Raw genomic sequence first — 21,675 nt, 5'->3', positions numbered from 1 at the left:
TATATAAATAATGTTTAAAGATGGTGACAAACTTTTTTGTAGAAGAAAGAAATCTTCCCGATTTCCAGCTCTAATTATGCAGAGATGCACGATGCTCAAAAGCGCACCTGGTGAGAGGTGCCTAACTACTACGCAAGGGGCACTGGACCATGTTGTTCCTGCAAATGGCTGAACGACAAGAACCAACCGTTGTACTATTCCACTTGCACGGGTCTCCGATCGAGACCTGAGACTCGTAACCACACATTCCATCAGTACATGTACAACCAGGAGTCGTAGACGTCTTGAAACAAAAGACTACCCGAGAGGGACAGACAAACAAAAGCAGAAATGATCGCACACGCCCACAGAGCGGCACAAAAAAAAAAAACGCACTTGCATGAATCTGGAAAAAGCCAAGAAAAAAAAACGTGATCAAAATAAAAAGGCACCTGGCGCCGCCCTCGTGCGCGCTTGCGTCAGAAGCTAGGCCGGCTCACCTGATTCCTTCCGCCTCGTCAGCGAACCGCGAGCGAACCAGACCCAGCCGAGCCAACAACCCATGGCCGCCGCGGCGCCTCTTCTCCTCGCCCTCGCCGTCCTCGCCGCCGCGGCATGGCCGTCCCTAGCAGCGGCGGGGCCGGCGGCGGCGCTGCAGGACCCGGCGGAGCTCCTGCGCAGGGCCAAGGAGCCGGCGTTCGCGGACTGGATGGTCGGGGTGCGGCGGCGGATCCACGAGAACCCGGAGCTGGGATACGAGGAGTTCCAGACCAGCGAGCTCGTGCGCCGGGAGCTCGACACACTGGGGATCCCCTACAGGCACCCCTTCGCCGTCACCGGCGTCGTGGCAACAGTCGGCACCGGCGGCCCGCCCTTCGTCGCCCTGCGGGCGGACATGGACGCGCTGCCCTTGCAGGTCTGTAACTGTAACCGCCTTCCTTTTTCTTCTCCTGTTACGCTGGCCCTTGGCTGCTCTTCCTCTGCTTCTTGATTTCGCTTGTGGATTCTGGAAAATAAATTATTGCTGGCTTTTCCTAAGGATAGAGGCAAATGTCTCTGCTCTGGTTATCCAATCCGTTTCTGTTTCAACCAAGAGCTTGGATTATAAAAACGACCTGCACACTTCTAGTGGCCACAAAACTAAATTTGACTTAGTCAAGGGAAGAGGAACGCCAGGGATTCAAAGAAATTGTGGTCACCAGAAAGCTAAAATTTGCTCATTGATTATTTTTTACAATTCCTTATCCATTGAAATTTGTTGTGGCGCAATACAAAGTAAGGACTAATGACCATCAAGGCCAGCACGTGCGACATGGAAATGATCTATTGAAGTATCGATCGAGTATGCATATATATAGTTCACCCATGGCAGACATCCTGGTAACGGGGTAAGAAAAGGGAGGAACAGGTCTGCACCTACTCCTAGGTAGTTCCCTAGCTGCCCTTCCTGATTAGGAACATGCAGTACAGAAAAAGAACTTTGGCTTCTTACTGAAATGAATCACATGGGCTACCTATGTGTATCTGTAACAGTCATATGAGCCTTCGGTCATGTTCCAGGTGGTGATTGACATTTGACAAGACAAATATGTAATTTGTGTGTATTGCATAATCATTTTGTTCTTCTTGAACCTGATTGATATGATTGAATTTATTGTGCACATGAGCATGACCTCTTCTCTTGGTGAATGTGAAAATCAACATCTTCTTTCTTTTTTGTTTTGCCAGCTCTCGAACAGCCTGCTATTGATATGTTCTGTATGTATTTTTCTGGTGTCATAGGTCCATATTTCGTACAGGGTCAATTGATTACATGTTGAGAGTTGCTTCTCAATGTACTAATCTCCAAAATTAAATATTATTGTAGGATCAAATTTCAATTATTTTCTTGATAATTTAATTATAGTAAACTACATCTGCTCAAAGAAGTATGATTATCTTGTATTTGTCTACCAGTTAAAATTGATGTCCTCTTTTACAGGAAAGTGTGGAATGGGAACACAATGAGCAAAGTTCCCGGGAAGATGCATGGATGTGGACATGATGCACATGTCGCTATGCTGTTGGGATCTGCTAAGATTCTTCAGGAGCATCGTGATGAGTTGAAGGTTGGTTAAAATATTTTTCTGTATATAAAGCAATGCGAATTTCTCACTGTACAATGAAAAGTTTTGAAATAATTGAAATTCTCTCTTCAAACTTCGAGTGAGATATCTGAATCAATTTAAATATGGATAAATCGTGTTGGCATCCAGCGCCTTGGCATTGGACTCAGCGGTGGCGTGCAGGGCCGCGATGGCCTTGGCAAGGGCTTCGACGGTGGTCTTGAGGTCGCCGTTGTCTCCCATGGTTGCGGCACAGGAGGCTGCGGAGGACGAGGCCGGGGAGGCTGGCGTGGTGGCTGGTGGTAGTGTTGGCGCGGCGGCTGGTGGTGGTGGAGGAGAGGGCGCAGGCGGTTGGTGGGGAGGTGGGGCGGGACGACGAGGATTGCCGGGACCGTGATACCAGGTTGTCAAGGGCGTCGAGCCCTTGGGTAGCTAGACCTCGGCTACGTAGTTCGTAGCCGCGGCCCGTCTTCTCCGGCGAGGTTTTCCCCTCCGCCGCAGGCTTGGTTGTTTAGAGAGAGGGAGAGACTGGAAGGGTAATATCTTCTTCTCCCTTCAATTGTCTCCAGTACAAATATATATAGCCTGAGGCCTAACTGACTAGAGCCAATCGGCTCCTAGAATTAAGGACTAAGAATAGCAACTAATCCTATCTTTCCTCCTAACCACCGGTGGCTGGCTCGACCTGGCCCAACCTCGCGCGATCAACGCGCACGGCAGCACGCCGCACGTCCCTGGTGCGCCGTCGCCTGCTGTACGTCTGGCCCCACATGACAAAATCATTGATTGTTAAAAGTATGAATATTAGCAAGAGTTATTTGGATGTCCAATCCTTCATTTTGGCAAACATGGATGTCTATTTGATTTGATGTATTGTTCTTAGTGGTATATACTCCGTATTAATTTTGATGGTTTACCTTGCACCTGTTCTGTATTTGTGACAATGATAAGAGAGATTTGTTGATTAAATAATGATAGAATAGCCTTAAAAAACTATATAAGATGTTTAACATTTGTATATTGCAATCCTTTCCTTGCTTTCATTGCATTAAGCTACATGTTCTCAATCCTTTGTAGATTTGGGAAAATGATAAAGATGCAGACTCTCTTTTTTTTGGAGTTTTTGTTTGTTTAAAAAGAAATATCTCATCTAGTAGTTCTTACCCAATTTTACTTTTTAATGTCATGATCCCAAGACTACAGAGTGTATCATAATATTATCTACTAGTAGCTTCCTCATATTTTATATAACTTAAAATGGATGCTATATTTGTAAGAGGTAGCTTCTTTTAGTCTATGGAAGTCATTTTTTTTGTCTCAGGTGTAGATCTATGAAATGCAATACACTGCTTTTTCTCTGCCTTTTTATTTGTTACAATAGATGCTTTTAATCAATTGCTTATGTTTCTCTTTGTAGGGAAAGCGTGCATCCACATTTGGTCAGCCAATATTGGCTTAAGTAATTATGTTTAAGCACACAACTAATCCTAGAAGTCCACATTGAGCGATCTTATGAAATTGCTTAGTTTTTTTTTTCTCAAACGACGATTAAATCACTTAGTTCTGTTTCCTCCATATCAGTTATATGAACTGTCTTGTAATCTTTGAATTTTAATCACCCTTGAGTTTTCTATGGTCATAAATTTTGTTGTTTATTAATGTAGGGTACAGTGGTTCTTGTTTTCCAACCAGCTGAGGAAGGTGGCGGTGGGGCCCAGAAAATGATAGAAGCTGGAGCTCTGGAAAACATAGATGCCATTTTTGGGCTTCATATAGCTGATTCTGTGCCTATTGGTGTACTGGCATCCAGGCCAGGGCCTATTATGGCTGGGAGTGGATTCTTTGAGGCTGTAATAAGTGGAAAGGGAGGGCATGCTGCACTTCCTCATCACACTATAGACCCGATATTGGCTGCCTCAAATGTTATTGTGAGCCTTCAGCAACTTGTTTCCCGAGAAGCTGATCCCTTGGACTCACAGGTACCGTCCCTATCCTTGGATGACTTAATTTGTTCTTATATGCCATAAATTTCCTAGCATGGAAGCAATTTGTTGATTGACGTTGTCTATATCCATTTTTATGATCTACATAGTTCTCTTCCATAGAAGTTCTGTCCTGTACTGTTGGTCTAAATTACAGAACCATAATAGAACAAACTATATAAAATTATTCTGCCATTGTGTTGTGAGATCTGTTTGAAATTCGTCAAGATCTTGTTGAACTTTTTATCCTGGTCCTAACACGGAAACTACCAAGGAGGGCAGCCTGAATTTTCCTGGACTTTTTATAGCTAGGCAGCAGAGTATTTCTTATACATTGCTATATACTATTCAAAACATAAGTTCTAAACTCTTAAATTGTTCAATATAGAAATTGTAGTTTCATATGCAAAAATGACTTGGCATCACAAGAATTATACAAATTTTTATTCAATACATTACTCCCAGGTTCCCATCATTTTGTTCAGTGCACTGACTATTGTACTTTTGTTATGTTGAACCTTTGGCAATTTGTCCTTATTTATACTCCAGTAGTCCACTTTATGAGTTTTTATTTGGACCCATGCTGTGTTCTGCAGGTTGTAACAGTTGGAAAGTTTCAAGGAGGTGGAGCCTTCAATGTGATCCCTGATTCAGTTACTATAGGTGGCACCTTCCGAGCCTTTCTGAAAGAGAGTTTTAATCAATTGAAGCAGCGAATTGAAGAGGTAAGAGCATTTGTTTGGGAACTTTGTGTTACTTTTTCAGTAGTCAATTCTTAATTATATTCTGCGATTAGGTTCTCTTAGACGAGAATAAAGGATTCAAAATTGCCTCAATATATGGCTACTTGAAGTTGCTGTTAAGATAATCAGTCACTATACCTAACTACAATAGTAATTTTAAATAGATTGATCTGTGAATTTCATCGATAGCTTTAGAGAAGTGGATACTTGCAAGTGGCACTGGCACGACATCCTGTGTGCTGTCACATAATTTAAATATATACTATAACCAAGGGTATATTGTAAACAAATAAGCTGATGCACATCTAAAAGTTGGTGCATTCCGTTATTCTGATTTTGTGTTAGATTGTACTGCTGTCAGTTTGAGCACAAGAACAGTTCCTGACACTTATTCTCATGAATAAACTCAATTTTTGGAAAGTTGCATGGATACAGACCCACATGTAATTTGCTGTTTGATTACTTGTAATATTTTTTTTCTTTCACATTTTACTTTTAATGAAAATTACAGATATAGCTGTAGGCTTGTAGCTTTCACCTTTGTAATGGTATTACAGAACTTACAAAACCAGTTTCCTCATAGTTATTATGGGTTGGTAGGTTTGTAGATGGAATTATCTGGGCCACAATGGTCAGAACTCTTGACACATGCACTGAGTTCCCAGCTATATTCACCTCTGGAGTTATAAACATCTCTACATATAAATTTCACTGTGGATTGTCCTGCAGAGGATAGAGGACCTCAGCTACTTTGTTTTTCATGTCTCAGGTGATTGTGTCTCAAGCATCCGTGCAGCGCTGCAGCGCTAGCGTGGACTTCCTCACAAAGGATCGTCCATTCTTCCCCCCAACCATCAACAGCCCTGAAATCCATGATTTCTTCGTGAATGTGGCCAGGGAGATGGTTGGGTCGAGGAATGTGAGGGACAGACAACCGCTAATGGGCGCTGAGGACTTCTCGTTCTATGCCGAGGCGATCCCCTCGACCTACTACTACTTCGTGGGCATGTACAACGAGACTCGTGGACCGCAGGCGCCCCATCACTCCCCCTACTTCACCATCAACGAAGATGCCCTCCCCTATGGTGCGGCAGCGCAAGCGGCGTTGGCGGCTCGCTATCTACTCGAGCATCAGCAACCTGCTGCTACCACTGATAAGGCAAAAACCCATGATGAGCTGTAGATACATAGGACCTGTTTGGCAGGGCTCCTCTCCGGCTCCGGCTCCGGCTCCTCCAGAGGAGCCCTGCCAAACGTTTTCTTGGAGGAGCCGTTTTTCAGTAAAAAACAGAGGAGCCGGAGCCGTTTTGGAGGAGCCACAATTTGTGGCTCCTCCAAAACGGCTCCGGCTCCTCCAGAGGAGCCCCTCAGGAGGAGCCGTGCCAAACAGGTCTATGTTTGCTTCACTCTGTTAATGAAATTAGATTGAGCAATAATTTCTTTGCCAAGTTATTCCACGGCTGTACATATTGATATCTCCATGCTTTGGTAATAATCGGTTGCTGAATGCTGATCAATTGTGGGATCAGGCATTATTTGGCGTGATGTTCAGTCAGCAAATAATCTTGGAAACATTGTTCTTCGAACTTGGTAGTACTCTTATTGTCAGTGATTGCTTATGCGCAGTGCACACGAGGAATTAAGAAAGTAACATAACCAAATAACAAAATTGGGGCACCAAGAAAGGCTCAGGCAGCACAAATGCCTTCAGCAGTTACATTATCCCACCTGCGAATCAGAAAATTGCACAACATAAAAAAACCGTGTGACTGGACATGCCAAGATCATGTAATATTCAAATACTTGAGACTATTTGTATGAGCTATAACGTTTAGGCTTTTAGGTCAAAAGCTGGGTTTCTAGCTTTTCACTTTTTGCTACTGGATTTGTGATATATTTTAAGCTTCTCAGCACATAAAAAATGAGAAAAGCAAAAGCCAGTTTTTCAGTTTTTCTCTGACTTCTGACTGACAGAAGCTAGCAAAAACATGAAACAAACAGACCCTTACACAGCTTCTCTAGCTCACTAGACCTTCCAAACCCATCTAGGTTGTTTTTTTACGGTAAAGGACTAAAGGGATGCTATTTGTTCTAGTATGTTAGTAAAAGCTTATGGCCATTCTAAATGAAACCCCAAAACAGTCGAACAAAAAAAATATTAAGATCCATTTAGCATAGCTCTATCTCCACCATGAGTAGGACTTGTAGCTTAAAAAAAAAAACCTAGATCAGAACTGGATACACCGAAAGCACTTAGCTCCACTAAACAAACATGTACAAGATAATTTAGCTTATGTTAAAATGTTGCGAGAGGAAAACAGGTATCGTTGAAGAAGTGCTGTAGCAGGGGAACAAACGTAGAATACCGCGGCAGCCGGCAGAGACGAGACTACGAGAGGGATGACACAAACTTGAAGAAGTGCTGTAGCAGGCGGCAGCAAAGATGGTGCGCCACCTGTTATCCAAAGGCGTCCAGCTCCTCCCCACACGCGCACCACAGCGGCCAGGCAGCCAGGCAGCCAGCGAGGCCGCCAGAGGAAGCCACCAAACCAGCCAGTTGCGGCCAACTGGTGCCGTGCCGTCTCCTCTCCTCTCCTCTCTCGTCTCATCCCCAGCCCACCCAGCAATGCCCTCCTCCTCCTCCTCCGCCCCTCCCACATGACCTGCGCCGCGCCGCGCAGCCACCCTTGCCTGGTCACGAGAACGCCGCCACGCACACCAGTTGAAGCGCTTCTCTCCGTCCCTCATCCTCGTGGATTGGAATCGACGGCTGGAAGTGGATGACGATGGCGGGTTCTTGCGCCGCGCCGCCCGTTGCCGGTCTTCCCTCGTTGAGGACGCCGCCGCCAAGTCTGAGCGCCGCGCCGCCTGTTGCCGGTCTTCCCTCGTTGAGGACGCCGCCGCCAACTCACCTCAGACTTGGCGGCTTCTTGCCCTGTTCCTCGGCCGCGCGGAGTCGCGGCGGCGCCGTGCTGGGATGCGCTCTGGGGGCCAAGAAGCACACGCCGGGTGTTCTGAACCGGGTACTTGCTTCCTACAGATAAACTTGATTTGTTGTTTGGTCTGCATGATTCGTAGGTTGGACTAGAACCTTTTCTTTTTCTGCCTTTGTTGTTAAACGGTTTCTCGATTGTATTGCTGCTGTGATGACAATTTTGTGATGTTTATTATTACACCTTCAAAGATCAATTAATAGATGACAGATTATATGGTCCCAAATTGAGTATGTATCGGTATTGGTTTCTATGGTAATTCCTTGTGTGCCAAAGGATTTATTCTTGTTTTTTCATGTCAAGCCTATACGTATGCTGAATCTCTACAATGTGTAATAACCAAGATTTGCAGTCGCATCAAAATTGCCATATCAGCCTGTATCACCGTAGCTCCAATGTTCACCCAAAATTCTTATCAGAAAAGAAAAATTCAGTCAAAATTTGATCTTTTTGCGGTCCATGGTAACAGCTAGTCCTACTTGTGTTGCTGGTATCTTCTGCTTAGATCCTGTGCCTAAAGTTTGGACAGTGGCATTCACACCTTCCCTGCATGTGAGCTATATGCCCATATCAATATAAATCATACAGCAGCTTCGGTTTAATACCAACATCAGTTGATGGCTGGAAATGATAAAAAAACACCATTCAGAAAGTTGACCATTTTTCACATATATTCTGTGGGCTACTCTCATTACATGTGAAAAGTGATTGTGCTATAGCTTTTCTGTAGCATGCCTCAAAAGGCGGACAATGTAGCTCAGAGGATAAAGTAGAGTTCCTATTTGATACTCCATTGGAATCAGCTTGACCTCATTTATTCAGAATCCAGGATTCTTATCAGCTTTGTTGTTGTCTTTTATTCAATATTTTCCAGCAATGTCCCTGGACAGTTGAGTTTAAAATTGACAGCACACATATAAATCCACCTGGTGAATTTAGGTTGTGTCTTAAATGGCTGCAGCCTCTCTTGTGCTATGGTGCTACTCTAGATACAGGATTACTTCATAGCTAATTTTGACTAATTGGTATGGGTTCAACCTATTTTTTTAAAAAAACTGGGCTTTTTATTTCCATATACTACAATATATTTGTTTTTCACTAATGATTTACTGCCAGGGCTGTTTTTATTGTGCTCGTATAGTTGCTCTGCGGATACATGCGAAGAGATGGGCATGAAGGTGATGCAAGCAGTCAAGGAAGGGATGATGCTGTTATGTTTGGGCCAGATGATGATGGTGTAAAGATTCCTACTCAGGTAGAGACTCTTGTAAAGGGCACTGCAACGGTTGCTGAACCAGAATACAAGGCGATCCCAGATCTAGATTACCTACAGGTACTTTTTTCTGATCATTTTATACTGAACTAATTTTTTCTATTAAAATTAACTTTAGTGGTTATTAAACCTTTTAAAGTTAGTGTAATACAATCAGAATTTCAATAATGAATGCTACTTAGCATATATGGGCTTTATGAATTGATTTATCCTATGAACTGGTCTCATTTATTTTGTGGTCATGCAGGAGCTGCTGGCTATTCAGCAGCAAGGACCTCGTGCCATAGGTTTCTTTGGAACCCGCAACATGGGATTTATGCATCAACAGCTTATTGAAATCCTGAGCTATGCTATGGTCATAACAGTATGTTCCTATGTGCCTTTGTCATTCATATGATCTCCCTGATTTATATGCTAGTGTGTTTCATATGGTCTTTGATCCCTCTAGCGTTGTTAATAATGTTTGTGTATAATTTGCAGAAAAATCATATATTCACATCTGGGGCTTCTGGAACAAATGCCGCTGTTATCAGGGGTGCTTTAAGAGCTGAAAAGCCAGAGTTGCTTACTGTAATTTTACCTCAAAGTCTAAAGAAGCAGCCTCCTGAAAGTCAAGAACTGTTGTCTAAAGTAAGAATTCCTGATATTTCTATTCTGAAATGAGACTTCCTGATGTTTCTATTCTGAATTGGTCATTTTCTAGTCAAACTTAGCTCCAGACCTGTTACTATAGGCATTTAGTGATTTAGGGATACACGCCAGTTTACCTTTTGTTCTATATATTTAGTATAGGCATTTAGTGATTTCGGTATCGAGTGATAGACTGCTCATCAGTCATCACAATATTTTCAGCATATTCAAGTTGTGGAAAGATTTCTTAGGACCTTAACAAGCTTGATCATGAGTATGCTTAAAAATCAATGTGATCACTTGGTTAGGAATGTTTCACTGTGGCATTTGAATCATTCAGAAATAAGAAACCATCAGCATTATTCTATGATCTGGGATTCTGGCTAGAATATAAAGATATATGCAGCTCTCCTGCATGTTAGAAAACAAAAGCCATATCATTAAGCATTCATTGTCATATGTGTTAGTTCTAATAACATGCCTTGCAAATTTAATAACATCCTGCCGATGCATTTTTTCCATATGATAAATTTGAAATGCTTCAATAACATTTTGTAAATTTTTTATAGGTACAAAACTTGATCGAGAAACCGCAGTATGATCATTTGCCACTAATTGAGGCTAGCAGGTCAGTGAGCTACCTTTTCAAACTGCTGGTAGTTTTCCTATACTCTATATTTTTGTCACCAGTGGTGTGGCACTGTGCATATATACCTATTCGCTCCATGCAGTGTATCATTTAGTTCCAGCTCGTTTCAGAGATTGCACAAATGCAGGTGCTATCCTTGTTTTTGGACAAAACAGATTGCACTTTGTTTAATTCAAATAGATCATTGATAGTTCGGGCACAATCCAGAACTTCATTACACTGCACTGAATCAAACACTATGTTCTGTAGATTTTGCAATAGTTTCTCCTGCCTCATTTACAGAATGATCTCATGAATAAAAGACACTGAATCAAAACCAGCAGTGGACAGGTTTGATGCCATGATTAATATTTAATAACTCTAGATTGGGGTCTGTCCAAGGGTAGATACTGTACTGTTACCTTGACAAAAATGTTATTATATCTTTTTTTGGTTAATCAGTTTTATTTTAGAAAACCAGCGTCTGTCTTTTTGCCTATTTGTTAGAGTGTATAAATATCTTGTACCTTTTCCACTACCCCTTTAGCCGGCTCAGAAGGACACTGAAAGACGAGTCACTTTTCTTTTTATCTCTATATAAATACGTATTGTGACTAGAATATCACCTTTATGCTTAATGGCAACTGTTGCAATCTTCAGGTTATGCAATATGGACATCATCTCTAAGGTCCAACAGGTGATCTGCTTCGCGTTCCATGACAGCAAGCTGCTGATGGAAACATGCCAGGAGGCCAAAAACCTTCGGAAGATCGTGACACTCTTCTACTTGGATTAGCTCCTCCGGCAGGGATCTAGTCTCCTTTTTTTTGTCCGTGGCGTAGGCTAATGTTGGGGGGATAAAAAGCAAGCTGAACGGTTTAGTTAGTTTCGAAATATATTGGATAGGTGGTGCGGTGACCTTCCATTGGAGGAGAAAGCCATTTTGTTTCGCCCATTGTTTTGATTCTTGTCACAAAGGAACCAATAATCTTGTCGATATGCCAAGTTTGTCAGCGAAGGGAATAAGATTATAAGTTGGAGTTTATTTGTTGTTGATCTCAGGCTTATAATAATTAATTAGTTCGTGCTTCAGTTTTTCCACGTCTTTTATGTCTTTTCCCACTTTTTATTTGATGAAATTTTATCTTGATTGATGACTTAATTTTCTTTTTCAAGTGGGTATTATCATAATTATTATATCTTTAAAAGAGTGATTTCGGTAAATAAATAAATATCAACCTCTGGACCATGTTTGGTGGGCCGCCGTTAGGTCCGAAGATGGTGCTTGTCCAGAAATGATTTCGCATCCCCCATTCTCTCGTGGGCCGCGGTTAGGGCCGAACATTTATGGTTATGGGAGAGCTGCTTCTCTTGTCTCCATCCACATCCCCCTCCCGTCCCTGGAAACGCTTTATGGGAGAGCTGCTTCTCTCGTCTTCATCCCCGTTTGGGAAATTTATCCTTGCAGGAAGCCAGGAACCCTCTCTCTGTTATAAACTGCATCCATTTTTAAGTTTGACCAAACATATATTTAAAAAATAATCATATTTATGATGTGTAACAAATATCGCTAGATTACTATTGGAACATACTTCATAATAAATTTATCTAAAGATACAGAAGCTGGCACTAATTTCGCACTGTAGCAGCCAAGAAATACTGTAGCAGCTGGGGGTTTTTTTTTGCGAGAGAGAAAAACACTGCTTCGGCTAAAATAAAAACTAGCCAGCCAGCAAAATGTGGGTAGCCGAACAAGCCGACAAACATTGATATTATTTTTTGGGTCAAACTTAAAAGCGTTGACTTCTCATAAGCGAGTTGTGCATTTATTTTGGGATTTGTGTGAGTACTCCTATTATACGCAGAATTCTCTGAAGAATCTCAAGCTTGGACTGCAATGCGGGTGGTGCGTTGGTGATCAGCCTGGGCATTCGGTTAACCGAAATCGATCGGTTCGGTTCCTCAGTTCTTTATGAAATTCGGTTAGCAGAAAATTAGGAACCGATCGGTTCCTAAGAAAACTACGGAACCGAGGAATTTCGAATTCGGTTAGATCAGGTTCGATTTCCGGTTAGAACAGAACTAACCGAGCCTTCCATTACAACAGCGAAACAAAAGAAAAAAATCGTGAAAAAACACGGCAGCAGTCGCCCCTTCTCCAGATCCAGCACTCCTCAGCCCTCGCCAGCAGCAGAGGCGGCGGAGGAGGACTCCAGGCAGGAGCAAGATGCGGTGGAGAGCTCCAATCCAAGCCCCGCAACGGTGCAACCCACGGACGCCCGCGCAGTCGGTGAGCGGTGGCAGCTCGATGCCTCGGCCTCCAGTCTAGGCAGCGGGCAAGCACACGGCTCCCATGCCGCTGCCCGTCACAGCTCACCTTGCTCGCGTGCTGCAGTGCTCGTTCTTGCGGAGGAGAAGGAGAACCGGAGAGGGAAGCCATGGTCTGGAAGTGGATGACAGAGAAGAGGTCACGAGAGAGCTGCCTGTGGTGTAGTGACGGCCGCACAGGGGAGTTGGATGTGGACGAGCTGGTGTCTAGGGTTTGAAGGGTGCATTATATATGATGGCCTATTGGACCGGCTTTTCATTCATGGGCCTTCTATCTATCAGGCCTTTTTTCGGTTTTTCTGTTAACCAAGCCTAGGAACTGAATTGACCGTAGTAATTTCGGTTAGTACAAACCTGGAACCAAATTAGGAACTGATTTTTTCGGTTTTGGTTACTACAGTTTCGGTTTCGGTTTCGGTTATTTCGATTCGGTTTTCAGTTCTTGGTTATTTTTGCATAGACTTAGCTGGTGGGTGGCGAGGGCGTGGACCAGGTGTCTAGGTGGGTCACAAACTCACAACGAACCTAACCTGCTGCCCATCCTAAGGCCAATTTTAATGGGGTTTCATGTCCCAGTTTCCATTAAATCCATATTTTTGAAAATAGTGCAGAAGAGTTTTATCCTATGAAACTCTCTCTACTTTCTATGAAACTTTTCACCCTATTCTGTAGCACTACTTCAGCGAAAGAATTGTGTTTTTCTCTCATAACAAATCAGCATAAGCATCAGCATAAGCCAAATTTCAGCGGAACGAAGAGTACATATAACAAATCAACATAAGCTAAATTTCAGCAGAACGAAGAGTACATTTAATACTCATGAAACTTTCTTAAAACCTCTATGGAGAAATTCTCAGAAAAAATAACTCTATGGAGATTCGCCTAACATGTGGACTACCGCACCATATAGGCATCTCCATCGCACAAGACCGTGACTGTCTCGGACACGTAGCATTTATTTTGTAAGGGAGGAAGTACCTGTATTATACATAGAATTTTGTGAAAGAATCTCAAACTTGGATCGCGATGTGGGTGCTGCACTGGTGGGTGGCGGGGCGTGGACCCCGTGTCCAGGTGGTCACAAACTTACAACGAACCCAACCGCTCTGCCGATGTGCTGTCCTAGAGCAGCTCCAGTGTTCAGCAAAATCGAACCGTGGCTGGTATAAGTCGAACAGAACACACTGGAGCGGTCGAAACCACGTGTCAGCATGCAAAATCGGTTATTTCAGACAGTTCGAACTCAAGACGAATTAAAAAATAGGATATACGCCGCCGACGGAGAGGAAACGCTGCATGAGAAAGTGCACAGTGCAGCAAGAGCCAAGAGGTGATATTTTTTTCTCATATTTTTTTCTTCCGTGGAGTCCAGCAAACGATTTAGCACTGTGAGTCTGCCATATGGCGCACTCACAGATTTTGATTCGATTGCACACTGAAGCTGCCCTAACAGGTGGACAAGCTGCCGTACAGCCGTCTCCATCACACAGGGCCGACCGTGAGTCCGTGACTGTCTCGGATACGCAGACTTTCAGCCCCGTCGCCTTATATAACCCTAACCCCTCTTTTTCTGTTTCATTCACGCCGCCGCCGTATCGTTGTTGATCGTCTATCGCCGCCGGCCCGCCGCTAGGATGTCGGTGGAACGTCTCCCCGCCCCCTCGACCGCCGCAGACGAGGAGCTCGCAGCCCGCATATCAGCAGCCACCCTCAGCAAGAAGCAACAGAAGAAAATCTGTAGGAAAGGCGGTTATAAACGATAGGCAATATAAATGATAAAAAACAGTAAATCAAACACAGGAGACACGAGATTTTAATGTGGAAAACTGTCGGAGACCTAATACCACGGTACCCCAGAAGGTGGAACCAATAACCACCAAACGTTAAAAACTTCTGGACGTATGAGAGCGCCGTTTCATCTCTTGTTCGAATGACAGGAGTTTGGTTCCGCCTCGCGCCGACGCCTTTGGGGCAGGCTCGGTCTCGCCCGAGGGATAGACTCCGTCTCGCCCGACGCCTTTGAGGTGGCTCTGCCTCGCCCAAGGGCTCAGGGCTAATCTCCGTCTCGCCCGACGCCTTTAGGGCGGGCTCGGTCTCGCCCGAGGGCTGAGGGATAGATTCCGCCTCGCCCGTCCCCGGAGGGGCAGGGTCGGTCTCGCCCAAGAGATAGGGATTGGTCTCCGTTTCGCCCGACGACAAGGAATGAGCCTCACCCTGCTCTATATCTAAAGACTGGATTCATCTTACCTGATAACTTCTCCCCGTTCCCTCAAGATGATAGGTACAGGGTGAGACAAGACGTTCGAGTCAACCATGGCTCCAAGGACCATACCCTGTGTCCCTGGCAGGAAAAGTACTGCCAGGGGATGACGAGACAGGTGCTTTAGACCCTTCCGGGCGCCGCAGAGCCCGAAAGGTTGTACAGGTGCGTGCTCCTCGCCCTGTAGAGTTGTAGGCGCCGCCTTCAGCCCTGGGACACGAAACCCGATGAAGATATACGACAACCACTATGCTCCAGAGAAGGATTTGCTATCTCCATGAACGACGGATATTCCGTCACCACGTTATGGACCCGAGGGAGCGGCGCCTGCTTCCCGACCCCTCAGGTCCGCCAAGTCAGAAGGCCTTGACCACGGCGTTACGCCGGACCCCGACCCCTCGTCCCTCCGACGAAGACTCACAGAAACCAGAAGGCGTGCGGAGCAAGGCCGGGAGAGGCTAATAAGTCAAAACCACTGTACTACAGCCCATACCCTGCGCAGGGCAGCGTTCTGTAATCAACCTGACATTCTACAGAGACATCGATAGTATTGTAGGCACTTATCTTTCTTCGCACTCATCAGGATGAAAAACGAGGCCGGGTAGACGTGAGCCACAAGATTAGGTAAAGCCCTCATCCTTGTAAAGCCAGCCCCTTCATCTATAAAAGGGGATGCGCTTCTTCCATCAAGGGGGGACTTTTGACCGAACAATACAAGAACACACACATACACACAGTCAAGCGGCTACGAAGCTCTTGACCTCCTTTCGACCCTTCTATCAGAGACTTGGGACCAGTCCCTCTCTCGATCGTTTGTACCCCTTACTACAGACCGTTTACGGTGCTAATAACACGAGCAGCAACAAACTAGACGTAGGGACATTCGGCCCAAACCAGTATAAATCTTATGTCCTTTAGCGCACCTATCCGAGCCCAACGCGCATTACTATAAATTTACTTGTCGGTGCTCGTACGAAACACCGACATTTGGCGCGCCAGGTAGGGGTGCTTTGCGCGTTCTAGAAAAGGCCTCGGATGGCCACCCACGCAATCAGCTGGGTCCCGGGCGCACACGTGCGTTTCGGCGACCTAGATTTCATCATCACACTAGAAGGAGAGCTGGCGCTGACTCACACAGCCGCCCGGTCTCTCTCTTCCATCGACCTCAGCCGTCTTAGGCTTGAGGCCCCACCGGGCAACTCCCTGGACCCCAGTCATCAAGGGAGGCCTCGCACAATGTCACCCTGTGTTCGGAAGGTCCCGTACAGAGCGCCCCGATAGCGTTTCCATTCGATCTCCACAACGCTGCGGCGACCGCTGGCCACCTTCTGGCACTATGTGTAGTTCAGTCACCCACGGACATCGAGTTCGTGGGGGCGATTGAGCATGATACGGAGACCCTCTACGGGCTCCTCAACGAGGAGCCAGGATCATTCTCCAGCTCGGATTCTAGTAGGGGGGGCCACCACCCTTCCTGGGAATGCTTTATGACGCAAACCCCCGAGGGTCACATCGAAAGTGTCTCCAGGGAAGAGGTCACCCCTACGAACAACCCTGACAGCAGATCCGAGGAAGAGACGACAGCCCCATCTCACCTCAGGATGGAGCAGCTGAGGGCCCGTCAGCAAGAGATCGATGAGGCCGGGCAAGGGCTCGTCCGGGAGTACGCGGACATCAATAGCGAGATTGAATGCCGCAAAGATGGTGGGAGCGCGCGCGCCACGGCCTGCACCGTACACCAAAGGATCCTCACCGACGATGGGACCCTTCCTCACTTTGCCCGAGCTAGCCAGAACATCGCCGCAGCAACCGCCTTGCTGCATGGCCTTCCGGAGGCCGCGACAGCCGAAGATCGCCAGGCCCACAAGGAGATTCGCACGTTGCTTGAGCGTGCGGCGGCGCAGTAGGCGAAAAGTTCGTTGTCTCGGCGACGTGAACCCGACACCAGCCAGCGCACGCCCTCAGTGCGTCCCAACAGGGATGCGTCCGTTCACCAAACACCGCCAGCCGGCAGGCAGCCCTTCGCCGTCCTAGTACATCAACGCCTCGGCCATGGCCACGACGTACGCAACATCATCGACGCTCGGAAACATGCCCATGGCGACGATGGAGAAGTAGCATGCCGCGGCTACCATCCCCAACATGGCGGACTCTACGATAGCAACGAAGACCGAAGCCCGAGCCCCGGCCTGCTAGGTCCTCAGGCCTTCGGTCGGCACATCCTCAACGCCGTGTTCCCCCTAAGGTATCGACCGCCTTGGCTTTGGCTTGAAGACTATCAGCTTGCATGTCAGGCCGGTGGTGCGAGTGATGACAATTTCATTATTCGCAATCTCCCGCTGTTCTTGGTCGATTCGGCGCGAGCATGGCTGGAGCACCTACCGTCCAATGCTATTCAGAGTTGGGCGGATCTGATAGAGATCTTCGTGGGCAACTTCCAGGGCACGTATAAATACCCTAGAAACCCATGGGACCTCAAGAACTACCGCCAGAAGGCCAATGAAACCCTTCACGGGTACATTCGGCGCTTCTCTCGGTAGTGCAACGAGCTCCCTAATGTCGCCAACGCCGACGTGATAGGAGCCTTTCTGTCCAAAACAACCTACGAATCCCTGGTCCACAAGCTAGGACACAGGGGCCCATAGACTACCAAGGAACTCCTAGACATCACCACCAGTCACGCCTCTGGAGAGGAGGCGGTCGGAGCCATCTTTGATTGCTCCGATGGAAAGATGAGGTGGGATGAGGACGTCGGCGAAGGCGCCTCCAACCGTCCCGCCAAAAGGAAAAATAAGAAGCAACGGCATGACAACTTGCTCGTGGCCGCTGCCGACCGCAAAGGTGGCCGGAAGCCCACGGAGGGCACTTTGAACCATTTCGAGAAAATGCTCAAGGGGCCATGCCCAAACCACGCCTTCCTGGCCAAGCATCTATACAAGGATTACGGCCTCATGCGCAAATACTTGGCCGGGGGCCTTAACAAAGGGGAGCAGGGGAAGGAGCCTGTTCCCACCATAGACGACGCAAAGGAGAAGGATGGCGCCTTCCCAACGCCGACCGGCGCCCTCATGATCTTCGGAGGATCGACGGTCTATGACTCCAAGCGTCGCTAGAAGCTCGCACGCTGCGAAGTCTATACAGCTGGACCGACCACGCTAGCCTTTCTCCGGTGGTCGGAATCCACCATAACCTTCGACCGGACCGACCATCCGGATGTCGTCCCACATCCGGGAAGGTACCCGCTTGTCGTCGATTCGATCGTCGGACCAAAGCGGCTCACAAAAGTACTGATGGACGGAGGCAGCGGCCTCAACATCATGTACGCCAAGACTCTCGACGAGATGGGCGTCGATCGAACAAACCTCCACCCCATCCGAGTGCCTTTCCATGGCGTCGTGCCTGGTAGGCAAGCCGTGCCACTAGGGCAGATCGACCTGCCCGTCACTTTCGGGGATCGGTCCAATTACCAGACTGAGACCCTCACCTTCGACGTAGTGGGGTTCCCGAGGACTTTCCACGCCATTCTGGGACGACCATGCTACGCGAAGTTCATGGCCGTCCCCAATTATACGTACCTTAAGCTAAAGATGCTGGGCCCCTGCGGGGTCATCACCATCGGCACCTCCTTCTAGCGCGCTTATGAGTGCGAGGTCGAATGCTACGGACACGCATCCGCAGTCATCGCCTCCGAAGAACTCACCACCCTTAGGGAAGAGGTCGTTGAAGAGGCACCCGACGCGAAGAAATCAACCGGGTCGTTCAAATCAGTAGAAGGCTCCAGGGAGGTCCTCTTAGACCCCAACAGCTCTGAGGGCAAAAAAGTCCATATCAGAACCGCGCTCTCCTCCGAATAGAAAAGCGCGCTCGTCGACTTCCTCCACGACAACAAAGACATCTTTGCGTGGAAACCCTCGGATATGCCGGGCATCTCGAGGGAGGTCGTCGAGCATACTCTCCAGATCCTCCCGGGCTCCAAGCCGGTAAAGCAACGCCTATGTCACTTCGACGAGGAGAAACGCAGGGCCATCAATGAGGAGATAGCCAAACTGCTGGCAGCAGGATTCATTAAGGAAGTATACCACCCAGAGTGGTTGGCGAATCCCATTCTTGTGTGAAAAAAGAGCGGGAAATGGAGAATGTGTGTCGATTATACCAGCCTCAACAAAGCGTGTCCAAAGGATCCGTTTCCTTTGCCACGAATAGACCAAATTGTTGATTCCACCTTAGTGTGCGAAACCCTCTGCTTCCTTGACACATACTCCGGTTACCACCAAATCGCGATGAAAGAGTCTGACCAGCTCGCGACATCTTTTATCACCCCCTTCAGATCGTTTTGCTACATTTCGATGCCTTTCGGTCTAAAGAATGCTGGGGCAACGTACCAGCGCTGTATGCTTAGTTGCTTCAGAGACCTCATCGGGCGAACTATTGAGGCCTATGTCGATGACATCGTAGTCAAATCCAAACGAGTTGACCACCTTGTCACCAACCTTGAGCAAACCTTTGCGAAACTCTGGGCAAACGGCATCAAACTCAATCCCAAAAAATGTGTTTTCAGGGTCTCGAGGGGCATGCTGCTCGGCTTCATCGTCTTCGAGCGTGGCATCGAAGCTAACCCGGAGAAAATATCAGCCATCGCAAGGATGGGCCTGATTCAAAACATAAAGGGGGTTCAGCGGATCATAGGGTGCCTTGTCGCCCTCAGCCGATTCATTTCACGCCTCGGCGAACGAGGACTCCCCCTTTATCGACTCCTGAAGAAATCTGATCGCTTCGAGTGGACAGCCGAGGCTCAGGAGGCGCTTGACATGGTTAAGCGATTTTTAACTAAACCTCCGGTCCTAGTTCCTCCATGTAACGGAGAATCCCTCCTACTGTATATATCGGCCACCACCCAAGTAGTCAGCTCTGCCTTAGTGGTAGAATGAGAGGAAGAGGGGCATGCCTTCAAGATGCAGTGCCCTGTATATTTCATCAGCGAGGTGTTATCCGACTCCAAAACCCGCTACTCCCAAATCCAGAAACTCCTCTACACCATCCTCATCACCAAAAGGAAGCTACGCCACTACTTCGAGTCACACCCCGTGATAGTGGTGACGTTGTTCCCCCTCGGCGAGGTCATCTATAGCCATGATGCTATGGGAAGAACCGCAAAGTGGGCACTCGAGCTGATGGATCAGGGTATTTCTTATACCCCCTGAATAGCGATCAAATCCCAGGTACTGGCTGACTTCATCGCGGAGTGGACTGAGGTTCAGATGCCACCGGCGGCCGTCGATCAAGAGTACTGGACAATGTACTTCGACGGATCACTGATGAAGAAGGGCGCCGGGGCTAGACTAGTTTTTGTATCTCCCCTCGGGGTCCACATGAGGTACATGGTTTGGCTCCATTTCCCCTCATCAAACAATACTGCAGAATACGAAGTGCTCGTCAATGGCCTATGAATCGCCATCGAGCTAGGCATCCGACGCCTCGATGTTAGGGGCGACTCTCAGCTGGTCGTCAACCAGGTCATGAAAGAGTCATGCTGCCATGACGCCAAGATGGAGGCATACTGTCAAGAAGTCCAACGGCTGGAGGACAAGTTCGATGGCCTCGAACTCAATCACATCCCAAGGCACCTCAATGAAGCAGCCGACACGCTTGCGAAAGAAGCATCCGGTCGAGAGCCAGTCCCTGGCAAGGCAGTCTTTGCCAGTGACCAACAAAAACCCTCGGTATGCTACACGGGGTCAGAACAAGCCAACGATGGCCCATCTAGTCCGACCCCAGGGGCCGATCCTCCAACTGCTCTGCCCGACCCTGAGGTCATGGAGCTTGAAGAGGACCTAGGAGCGGAGTCTGACCCTCTCGATGATTGGAGAACGCTTTACCTCGACTACCTCCTCCACGACATACTACCGGCAGACAAGACGGAAGCCCGACGGCTCGCACGACGTGCCAAGTCCTTCGTTCTTGTAGAGGGCGAACTCTACAAACGGAGTCACATCGGGATTCTACAACTCTGTATCCCTAGGCGAACAGGGAAAACTCCTGCTGGGTGACATCCACTGGTGGAGTCTACAGTCATCATGCCGCACCAAGAACTTTGGTTGGGAATGCATTTCGACAAGGTTTCTACTGGCCCACCGCAGTAGCCAATGCCAAGCAAATTGTACGCACCTGCGAAGGGTGCCAGTACTACGCTCGGCAAACACACCTCCTGGCCCAGGCTCTCCAGATGATCCCCATCACATGGCCCTTCGCGGTCTGGGGGCTCGACCTTGTTGGGCCACTCAAAAAGGCGCCCGGGGGCTTCACCCACCTGCTTGTCACCATAGACAAGTTTACAAAATGGATTGAAGCTCGACCAATATCCACGATCAAATCCGAGCAAGCGGTGCTGTTCTTCCTCGACATTACCCATCACTTTGGAGTACCAAACTCCATCATCACAGACAATGGCACGCAGTTCATCGGTAGGAAATTCATTTGATTCTGTGATGAACATCACATCCGAATTGACTGGGCAACCGTCGCACACCCCCGGACGAACGGGCAAGTCGAGCATGCAAACGGCATGCTCCTTCAAGGCCTCAAACCTAGAATTTTCAACCGGTTGAACAAGTTCGGCGCACGCTGGCTCGCTGAGCTCCCGGCCGTGCTCTGGAGCCTAAGGACAACTCCTAGCTGGGCCACCGGCTACACACCCTTCTTCATGGTCTACGGTTCCGAGGCCGTTCTTCCAACGGACCTTGACTATGGAGCACCA

The 21,675-nt window shown here is 47.5% G+C and overlaps 1 protein-coding gene and 2 pseudogenes across 2 annotated transcripts; all 3 read left to right on the top strand.

The window, feature by feature from the left end:
* Positions 1–343: 343 nt before the first annotated feature.
* LOC136456133 (IAA-amino acid hydrolase ILR1-like 1) lies at positions 344–6,104 on the top strand (annotated as a pseudogene).
* Positions 6,105–7,287: 1,183 nt separating this feature from the next.
* On the top strand, positions 7,288–11,425 carry LOC136458371 (uncharacterized). 2 transcript variants are annotated; one of them, XM_066458315.1, is made up of 6 exons: positions 7,288–7,832; positions 8,944–9,135; positions 9,323–9,439; positions 9,556–9,705; positions 10,275–10,333; positions 10,994–11,425. In XM_066458315.1, the coding sequence occupies exons 1-6, from the start codon at positions 7,590–7,592 to the stop codon at positions 11,127–11,129; spliced, it is 897 nt and encodes a 298-aa protein (XP_066314412.1). In that variant the 5' UTR covers positions 7,288–7,589; the 3' UTR covers positions 11,130–11,425. The 2 variants fall into 2 exon arrangements, with proteins under 2 accessions (XP_066314412.1, XP_066314413.1); XM_066458316.1 differs by having other exon boundaries at positions 7,289–7,832; positions 8,919–9,135.
* Positions 11,426–14,295: 2,870 nt separating this feature from the next.
* Positions 14,296–21,675, top strand: part of LOC136458370 (aspartate--tRNA ligase 2, cytoplasmic-like) — a 36,244-nt pseudogene continuing 28,864 nt past the window's right edge.

The sequence above is a fragment of the Miscanthus floridulus genome, chromosome 6, assembly GCF_019320115.1.
Source record: "Miscanthus floridulus cultivar M001 chromosome 6, ASM1932011v1, whole genome shotgun sequence".
Classification (NCBI taxonomy): domain Eukaryota; kingdom Viridiplantae; phylum Streptophyta; class Magnoliopsida; order Poales; family Poaceae; genus Miscanthus; species Miscanthus floridulus.
This window is presented reverse-complemented; position numbering and strand designations above follow the sequence as displayed.

What these genes read in the sequence shown, in the direction of transcription:
- LOC136458371 (XM_066458315.1), top strand. Translation starts at nt 7,590, where the DNA reads ATGACGATGGCGGGTTCTTGCGCCGCGCCGCCCGTTGCCGGTCTTCCC. An exon ending in CAGATCTAGATTACCTACAG is followed by an intron (nt 9,136 to 9,322) that starts GTACTTTTTTCT and finishes GTGGTCATGCAG; the next exon opens with GAGCTGCTGGCTATTCAGCA. An exon ending in GCTATGCTATGGTCATAACA is followed by an intron (nt 9,440 to 9,555) that starts GTATGTTCCTAT and finishes TATAATTTGCAG; the next exon opens with AAAAATCATATATTCACATC.